The following is a 10,593-nucleotide window of genomic DNA, read 5'->3' as shown; positions in this document are numbered from 1 at the left end:
ATGAAAACTTAATGTGATGGGTGAGGAAATAAAGCAGGTACAAATTATGAATTCAGTATAAGCAATGTTCCCTTTCAACCAGAGAAGCAAATATGGAAGTTAAGATGTTTTCTGAACAGAAAAACTGGCCCAGGTACAGTGGTGGGATTCAGCCAGTTCGCATCAGTTCGGCAGAACTGGTAGCTAATTTTTTGTTGCCCAGGCCCAGAATGGACCTCCAGAAGCGGCATCCATGTAGAGAACCAGTTGTTCACATATCTGAATCCCACCACTGCCCAGGTACAATATTTCAGAAAAAAAAGCATATAACATAAAGGTAGTCCTTGACTTACAACAGTTCAGTTAGTGACTGTCTGAAGTTACAACGGCACTGAAAAAAGTGACTTATGACTGTTTTGACACTTGTACTGTTGCAGCACCCCCGGGGTCACATGATCGAAATACAAATGCCTGGCAACTCACTCCTATTTATGACGGTTGCAATGTCCCAGATCACTTGATCACATTTTATGATCTAATGACAAACAAAGTCAATGGGGAAGCCAGGTTCAGTTAACAACAGTGTTACTAACAACTTATAAACAGGGACAAGAAAGGTCATAAAATAGGGCAAAACTCACTTAACAACTGTCTCACTTAGCAACAGAAATTTTGGGCTCAGTTGTGGTCGTAAGTTGAGGACTACCTATATTTACAAGCTGTCAAAATATTATAATTTTTGTTCCGTCTCTTTTTCTCTCCCTCTCCCTCCTCTCCCTCTCTTCTTTGCACAAATGAACTTTGTTCTCTCTTTTCCTCTCCCTCCCTCTCCTTCTCTTCTTTGCAGAAATGAACTTTGTTATCTCTCCCTCTTCCTCTCTCTCACTCTTCTTTGCACAAATGAACTTTGTTATCTCTCTCTCTCTCCTGACTTCTTTGCAGAAATGAACTCTGTTAATATTTTGTCTTTAACAGAGGGTGACATGCAGACTCTTGTGTGTGGGCCTGCACGGAGCTTAGAGAGAACATTGAGTCTGAGGTTGCAATGAGATAGTAAGTAGGAAATCTGTGAAGAATTTGCCTGCAAGTTTTTAGAATGAAAAAGCCAGCTGTGGCAACTCCTCTTTCACCAGTTTGAATCATGGTGATCATACTTTCTGTTTTCTTGCTCTTTTTCTAATTATACCGTGTTTTCCGGCGTATAAGACGACTGGGCATATAAGACGACCCCCTTACATTTCCTGTTAAATTATAGGGTTTGGGCTATACTCGCCGTATAAGACTACCCCTCTTCCAACGCACACCAAATAAAAATTAAAAAACATCAGATTTGATTTTAATATGGTAATTTTAATTCAAATGCTTATGGCATGCAGGTACTTAGTAGGAAAACTGTCACTTATAAACATATGGCTGTTTGTCATCAAACATGTAAACATAAAACAGTGTAAGTGGATTAAACTTTTCCTAATTCACTCTAAAGCTTTCCCTGTGCAGACCAAATGGGAGATCCGCTCCAGGTTTTCCAGCCAGCCTGCCCAGTTCCTGAGTCAAATGTGTCCTTAGAGCTAAACAGCTGCTCTGACTGCTGCATTCCCCACCTGCCTTTCAAGTTGGGACAGACTGCAGCTGCTCTTCAACTTTAGAAGGAAAGATGCCCAGACCCCAGCCTGTAAAAAATCACAGACTGCAGCTTCTTCTCCAATTGGTCCCGCTTACCCTGCTAAGACCAAATGGGAGATCCGCTCCAGGTTTTCCAGCCAGCCCTGTCCCTAAAGTTTCAGCACCCGGCGTATAAGACGACCCCTGACTTTTGAGAAGATTTTCATGGGTTAAAAAGTCGTCTTATACTCCAGAAAATACGGTAACTGTCCTTTCCTGAAGTTGCAAGGCAAATGTACAGTTAAACTGAGGAAGAATTTGCTTTCATGAACACATGCCCAGGTGACCTGCCTATCAACTGATCACGGATACAAGCCATTTTCAGAAATGGCTGCAATTTATTTACTGTAAGAATTCAAATAACATAATTGCTATTATTTTTAAAGACTTTTCTAAGTTGTCCTCCCATCTTCCTCAGGATCAGATTTGGGATGGCTCTTTGGGTCATCCTAAAAATAATGAACACATTTGAAAGATGATGCAGAACTTCATCCTTTGCGGTTATCTTTCTTTCAGCTGAAACTCCTGGGGAGACATCAATTTATTTTGTACATATCACTCCCTTGACTGAGTTAAGGAGAAATCTTATTAATCATCAGTGATTATTTTTTTTGAATCAGTAAAAGGATTCATGTTGCAGTCTAGATTTGGTCTCATAATACAGTTTATTAGTCTGAATTTCCAAAGATGCTTAGATCTTTTGATTCTAGAGTGGCTGACATATCAATTTCATTTCTCAGCCTCTGAATTTCCATACTTATATCCAGCAGAGTTCTGGCAAGTTTCCGGTTCTGGAACTTCATTTCAAGCTACAAAGAAACAAAAGACAATAATTGTTTTCCACAGCTGATCACCATCCAGAACAGCTCAATTAGAAGCAGAAGTCAGCCTTGCTACTGTTTCCAGACAAAATTTAGTCCTGAAATGTTTGTTAAGCAAACATATATCAAAGAACATTCAGGCAAGCACAGAATTTATTTTTCACACAGCACAATAAACCAGAATAAGTTGTTTCAGCCTCCACATGTAAGCAGACTCTTTCCAAAATATGGTTGAATAATCAGATAAGGTAAAGGTAAAGGTTCCCCCGCACATACATTCTAGTCGTTTCCGACTCTAGGGGCTGGTGCTCATCTCCTTTTCAAAGCCAAAGAGCCAGCGCTTGTCCGAGGACGTCTCCGTGGTCATGTGGCCGGCATGACTAGACGCCAAAGGCACACAGAATGCTGTTACCTTCCCACCGTAGTAGTCCCTATTTTTCTACTTGCATTTTTACGTGCTTTCGAACTGCTAGGTTGGCAGAAGCTGGGACGAGTAACAGGCGCTCACTCTGTTACACGGCACTCGGGATTCGACCTGCCAAACTGCCGACCTTCTGATCAACAAGCTCAGCGTCCTAACCCACTGAGCCACCTGCTAAACAGCAATCTATATGCTAGCAAAAATCTCATGTCTGTAATTTTTTAACTGGGAGTATTGGTGCATCATAGGGCAATTTCTTTTTCAACCAAAGTACCACAAATACGCTCACTTATGGAATGCATCCAAAATCTTGGACTCATGACTTCCACAGAATTGAAATTTGGCAAATTTTATAAAACATTTTAGGACATAAAATATCATAAAGTATGTTAAGAATGGCATAAAACATTTATTGTGGTCAGTTTCTGGTGTTTGACTTTGCTATCCTGTTCAGCATGTGCTACTTTCAAGGCAGATACGTCTCCGAATATCTCCCTGAATTTTTAAGAACTTTACAATTATATTAGAAGCTCTGCCACTGCTTGGTATTGAGGAATCTGGTAAGGAAATATCTCTGAAATGATGACCCAATTTCTAATGTATTGGGGTTTTTTGCTTGTACTCATTCACGTGTCTATTTAAATGCTGCTTAACGGTTACTCAATGGTGTGTCTGTGTAACAGCTACGGACCAAGCCAGACTGGTTGTCTCCAGGAATATCATTGGTAGATTTGGGGCGGGAACAGGTTCCTTAAACATATTGGCCGCCGCCTAGTGGCCAACTGTATAAGTAGCTGTGCAGCAGCCTCTGTTTCAGTTCTGTTCTGCTTGACTCCAATAAAGCATGTTTCTGTTTGGAACCTTCTGTCTCGCTTATTGCCTGCAAAGAACCTGCTACACAACACAATTGATCATGAGTTGTTTAGTAATATTATAATACACATGAGTCTCAAAGGGTCTTGAGCCACAGTTGGAGCTGCCTTGACTTCAAAGGTACTCAAACTGTGGCTCAGCGCCCCTTGAGTTTGAGCCCCCTTGACTTCAAAGCTAGAGGCATGGTGACAGGTAAGTAACACTTAATGACACTAGACAAGTACTCCGTACTCTGGCTGTTCAAGTCCCAGCATTGCATGGCAGAGTGACATCCTGTCACTTGCCTCAGCTTCTACTCACCTGGCAGTTCAAAAGCATGTTACATGCAAGCAGATAAAGAGGTATCACTTCAATGGGGAAAAAATGGTGCTTTGAAAGGCAGTACGAATTCAGCCGATGCTGGACCTGTCTAAATGCAATGCCTGAATGCGATGTGACATTTGGGGTAAGAAAAGCAGAATGCCATCAAATTTTGTGTGGAGCTAGTCCATGTCCTGCGGTGCACTCTAGATAGCATGTGAGTATGAACACAATGGATTGGCAATCATCCGCAGTCAAACAACTACTTTGTCTTCATACTGTAGTCTCCTGGCTAATGTAACATTGCCGCATGCTAAGTAAATAATAATACTTATGTGCCTCAAGTGGTTTTGAGCCAGATTTTGAGCATTTTTGACTTCAAAGGTAGCTGAGAACCATTGATGGCCAACTGGCAAAATGATGAAATGACTCTGATGATTATGAAATTGTCTTTGTTTCATTCACGGAACTCTAATATACTAGCTGGAATATTCTGGAACCAAACTGGTCTCTCGGAACGAGGAATGAAACACAAGAAAAGTAAGGCATAATCTGCTTTCATACAGGCACTAAAAAAAGACATTTGAAAGTGCTTTGATTCAAACCTGAGTAAAAGATTAAACTTGTTTGGAAACTGGGTGATATTTCAAGGAGAAGTAAAAACATGGTCTGTCAAGGAGCTAGCTAAGATTAAAAAAAACAAACCTTGGCAATGTCTAGATGGGTTTTAAAATGATGTCAGTTAGTTGGCAATGGCCTCTCTAGCATTGTCTTTGTATCTTAGAAAATGGCATCAGAAGAATGTATAGATATTCCCCAAACTAAAGATCATTCTGAGGAGTTATAATTATATTTTGTCCTGATACCACATCAGGAAGTAATACCATTATTATCAATCTTGTTTCACACACCTGAATATGATCATAAAAATCTAGTCTCAAAGTGATTTCAGCTGAATACACCAACTTAGAACCCAGATAGTAAACTGTATGCTGCTACAAAGCGAAACCTGGGTGAAACTTAAGTGTCTTCCCCACATAGCTCACACTCTTTTTAATCATAGCGGCTTCTGCTGTGCATCACATAAGTATATTTCTTTCATGATTTGATTGCACCTTTCTCTGAACTATTCCTCTTTCCGTGGATCAGACTTTGTAAGAGTTCCAGTTTCTAACCACCCAAGATTCTTTGTGTTCCTTTTTCCTCATTATTTTTTTTCTTGTTGTGTTGGGGGTTTTTTTGGGGCGGGGGAAGTGAACTGATAAGCAGGGATGATGGTAATCATATAAAGGCTTCATATAATCACCACCACCACCATCACCTTGGATAATGCAGCAAGGAGAACAGCAAGTAACTTCACCCTTCGGCCAAAAATAGCTATTGCTTCATTGCTGTTGTTAATTTTCTTTCCCCATCCTTTAGTTCTACAGAAGGGATTATATGATCTGTACAATGCTTAGAAAAGTTTCAGAAGTTTGTAACAACAAAACAAATATAATGGACAACTCTGGGGCTACAGGTCAGCCCCTTTATATTTCCAAGGGAGGGTGCCTAACCATCTCTCTTGCCCACATCACTCACCAATTCTATGCGAAGCCAGGCTATGTCCTTTTCTATGTGGCTTGAGTGCAGGTCCTTTGTGGGCACAGCTCTTCTGTCATGGCCCATATCTTCAACAGGTCTAGACAACACAGGAGTAATTGCTACCCCTGTTGTCTGCCCTTGGAAAGCTTGGAGCAGCCTCTGCTTTATGTCCTCCAGCAAAAAGCTGGAGAAAGCATCTTCATTCTCTTCTGGCTTCATTGAGCAAGGGTGGGATGGAGAGAAGTGGCGAGACACAGCCAAGCTTCAAGAAAAGATCTCTGCCAGCCTGTCTCCCACACTCTCCCTTGTGCTTATTGTTTCCTAGCCTTGAGCTGCTCTGGCTCCTGTGTGCAGAGAGCCCATCCTCCCCTCCACTCTCCTCCCTGTATATCATTCCAAAGAAAGTGGGAGAGAAGTGGGAGGTAGACAGGGGTAAAGAACAAAATTCCTCCCTCTGGGAATCAATCTCTCTTCTTTCTCTCTCCCTCCCCACTGCTTTCACTCAACTGCACTGGAAGGAAAGGCACAATCTAGGTCTTTTCATTCCTGCAGTGCAATGATACAATTTATTCTTCTTGGATGGATTAGTCTCATTTCCATCTTGCATTTCAGCCAGCTCATCTGCATACTTTACCATAACTGTAGTCATAACACAGCAAGATAATTCTCAGACCAAACCTGCTCAAACCCAAGGAAAGTCCATATAGCGGTAAATACGAAATGGGTTGCCCGACATATCTTGACACTTTCACTAGCGATTTTGTCTTTGGCAAGTTAGAAATCACATTAACTCAGAAGCATGTGATGTGAGTACTTTATGCCGGAAAGTTAATGGTGACTTGAAGCCTGGACCACATTTGTCACCACTTCTCTTAATACAGATTCATGCACATATATATCTATATCAAGTCAATTTGATTGGGTGACTAAGCATACTGGTTGTTAAAGAAAGTGAATTTGAGAAAAATGTACATTTTTGAACTGGCTCCTATTTGCAAAAAAAGGTAAACAAGATAACATTCATGGCCTGTCTCCTCTTCATGTTTTAAGATAGACCAAATTGTATTTTTCTCCCCATGCCCTGTGATTTACAACTTACAAGGGCACAGATGAAAACTGCAGGAACTTGTCATACTTTGCCCATTTTCAAGGGCACCCACGATAATCTGGAACTATTAAAAAAGTTGATGAGCACACAAGCGCAATTATTATGCAAACAACCAAGGCTGGGAATAAAAGGTCAAACCTTTTAAAACAAGGATGCAGGACTTTTTGTTGTGGAAATGAACTGAAGATAATGTACCAGACTATAAAATGGAAGAAAAGAAGGGAATAAATTGTAGAAGCTCGTCAGGAAGTCTTTATTAAGTTGGGATGGATTCTTTTTCCTTCTTGCAGATGGTGGTGGGTTTATCTTGCTTTTGCTGTGTGTGAGAGGGAAAAGGAAGTCAGAAACTTGTGCAAACAGTTTCTACTGAATGTCTTCTTTAAAAAAAAAAGCCGGTAGACAAAGCAAACATTGAATCACACCTGCCTCTCCACCCAAAATCTTCCAGCTGTATTGGTTTATAATGTCCATCATTTGCCATACTGTAATCCAACAACATCTTAAGGGCACCAGGTTGAAAAAAGCTGGAAATGACTTTATTATGAAGTATTGAGGTGGCCCTGTATGTGAAGCTTTTCATATATTCAGTTTTTCTAGGCATCTGAAAAGAAGTCTGGGCTTCATTTTTGCAACTTGTATGGCATTTCAAAAGATATCAGTATAAAGGGTTGCACGTGATCATTTACAGAAGATTCGTTTAGCTCCAGCCAGTCACTTACATATTGCAAAAAAACCATGAAGCAACTGAGTATAAGCCTTTTGGCTGTGCTAACTTAAGAGATAAATTTAATAATAGTTGTTATAATTTCTGCATTGACTTAGCATACAGAAAATCATCAGGGAAGGTTGCAAATGACGATCATATGACCCTGGGATGCTGCAACTGTCACAAGTGTGAGCCGATTGCCAAGTGCCCAGATCATGATCACATGACCATGGGATTGCTGTTACAGCCAGAACTTTTGGGGACTGATAAGTATCATTGTCAATAGTCCGACTGATGAACCCAACGAAGGGATTCCGCAAGGCAATTAAGTCCCCAAAAGTAAAACTTTGATACACCACCTCGGAACTGAAGAAACCAGCTCTGGTTTTCCCACGTGAAAGCTTTCTTAATTAAACAATAGATTTCCTTCCCCCCACCCCACTGGGTATTCACATTGTCCAATAATGATACTTTTTTTTGTTATGGGAACAGTCCACTTCTCCATCGAGCACCTGCATTAGTGACTTTGGCTTTCTTACAGGCTCTCACAGTCCATGAATGGCTTCTTGGAATTCCGTTTCCTCCACTTGCTTTCTACCTCTCCCCACTTTTCTATGGCAAGTTGATTAGCGATTCAATCTTGACAATCATTTGTTCAGTGCAATTTCAAACTGTTACTGAATGAGTGGCCATTAACCAAGGAATACCTCTGTATGTGTGAACATACACAAAAGTATATCCACATCCCTGACTAGAACACCTCTAACCACCTCTAAAATACCACAAGTATTTTTAGCCATTACTTCATAAACACACCGAACCAGCAATGGCAAATCACTAAATATTCCCTTTAATCTCTCCTATGCTCTACTTTGTACATATATTACATTTAGCAGTGAAATCTATACTCAAATAAACATTCTATAATTAAAGCTGAAAAATTATTCAAATCTATGTTGCTCGGTCATTCTACCAAGCATTCCTTATTCATTTTATTAGAGTAACCCCAACATTACCATAGCATTCTGCCAATGAATTTTATTCCAAGCACTCTTCCATATTCTCACTTCTTATGCCCATATTTTATACATCAAATTTAGAGGCAAGCTATTTTAGAATCTGTTCCTTGTGTTCCAAATGTTACCATGGAATTTATGATTCTTATCATACCATTTTGGTTTTTCTTTGTAAGATTTAAATTTTCATAAGGTCAGATTTATTTGTTTTGGATTCTGTGTCCTTAGACAATGGCTAATAAAACAAAAATATTAAAATTAATTGTAATCTATTTAGATGTATTCTCATTAGGATGTTGAGTGCATGTGGATATTAGTTCATTATAGATTTGCAATGAATCAGAAGATTCAACTGTTGGCATCAAAATGCTTATAAAATTGTTAATGAGTTTGGTACTGAAATTGGGAGCTACTAATGAAGAGATTAACAAGCAAAATCTGAGTTTTATTTTCTACAATAGATATAAACAATGTTAAACTATGCATATATTTTCATCTTATTAGATAAGTAAAGGCCTATGAGACCTAGGAGAAATATCTCCAAAGTTAAATAATGTGGGCTGCAGTTGAGAAATTTCTTTAAAATTCTCAATAGCTCCTTTTGATTGCAGAGTGACATTGTATTAAAGAAATTTCTCAACTCCAGCCAACAATGTTTAACTGTTACAGCATAATTATATAACTGGTTATTTTAAAATTTTCATCTTATATTTCCTGGATTATACACAATATAATTATGTATTAATACTATGATTATCATTTTATAAATTCCATTTTGCTAGGAAATTTTACTATAGTAAATAAAGTTCAATGATAATAAATGAGTAAAGAAGTAATGCTTCATCTTGCAGATTCAAATATACCGTATTTAAACAGTCCTAAATGCAAATATTTGGTTGTAATGGATACTGTTCTATTGTGCTGGATGCATCTAAATAACTGTCATAAGATCCACTGTACTTTACAATAGTTTTAGAAGTAACTAGAAATGAGGTAATCCTACATCATACACAGTGGTTTAGTAAACTAGTGGATCGATTTGTGCAACACATTACACCCAATATCAATCAGCCTGAATTAAAACACTGTTAGCTGAGCCAGTCCAAACACTGGAAACGTCTTACTGGACTCCAAATGGTCATTTTTAAAACCAAAGTCCATATACTTTTCTGATTACCTATTTAAACAATTAAGGGCAATTGTAGACATCTACATTCTATTCATTCAAGATTAATATCTTTTTCCCATTGTTTGCCACGAAATCTCCATCGAAGCAGCTTTATGGAAGTCATTCCACAAGTGATTTTTCCGAAAAGCACCAGGACTTTTTTTTCTTGGAAAACGTTTCGATTCACATCCAAGAAGTTTCTTCAGTTTTAGCTTCTTGGATAAAAAGTGAAACGTTTTCAAAGAAAAAAAAACCCCAAGAAACTGGAAAAGCACCTTTGGGATAACCAGGACCTGGATGAGAATCTCCATAAACTTTATGGAAGTTTCTATTATAAATTAGCCTCGATTTAGATGCAGAAAAAGAAGAGAATGAGGCAACTTAGTGAAAAAAAACATCATAGCCACCTAATAATTGGCAATTATTACCAGAAGCACTCAAAACAATTATTCATTATAGCTGCAGATTTCGCAATTGGAAGTTTATTAAAATGACAAGACTCAACTTTTTAATCCACAAGTAAAATCGAAATCCTGAGCTGTCTGGCCCAGACTGAGGGGTTTTTAATTTTTAATTGGATTTTAGATTTTAATTTTTAGGGCTTAAATTTAATTAATTGTTTTAACTGATTTTAATTTTTGTATTTTATGTTTTAATTGCCTTGTAAACCGCCCTGAGTCCTACGGGAATAGGGCGGCATATAAACTCAATAAATAAATAAAATAAATAAATATGTCCAAAGTAATTTCATTCAACTTATTGCACTTATTGGCTGGGTTGCTTTGTTAGCCTCGTGCCAACCTCCATGCCCCGTAAAAAAATAATTGTTTAATCCAAAAATATTTTTCTAATGCAAAATCCCGTCCTACTTTTCTTGTTTCTACGGAATACTGAATAAAGTAGCAGCCAAAAAATATTCTATATTCGCAAATATAGGATCCGCGAATTCCTCCTG

At 38.6% G+C, this 10,593-nt stretch overlaps 1 protein-coding gene across 1 annotated transcript; it reads right to left on the bottom strand.

Annotated features, from left to right (window-relative positions):
* Positions 1–2,309: 2,309 nt before the first annotated feature.
* On the bottom strand, positions 2,310–5,859 carry AARD (alanine and arginine rich domain containing protein; the record flags this gene model as incomplete). The annotated part of the gene is made up of 2 exons (XM_083359161.1): positions 2,310–2,450; positions 5,638–5,859. The coding sequence occupies 2 exons, from the start codon at positions 5,857–5,859 to the stop codon at positions 2,310–2,312; spliced, it is 363 nt and encodes a 120-aa protein (XP_083215287.1).
* Between the last annotated feature and the right edge of the window lie 4,734 nt (positions 5,860–10,593).

Source organism: Vipera ursinii (assembly GCF_947247035.1).
Source record: "Vipera ursinii genome assembly, chromosome: 3".
Lineage (NCBI taxonomy): Eukaryota > Metazoa > Chordata > Lepidosauria > Squamata > Viperidae > Vipera > Vipera ursinii.
This window is presented reverse-complemented; position numbering and strand designations above follow the sequence as displayed.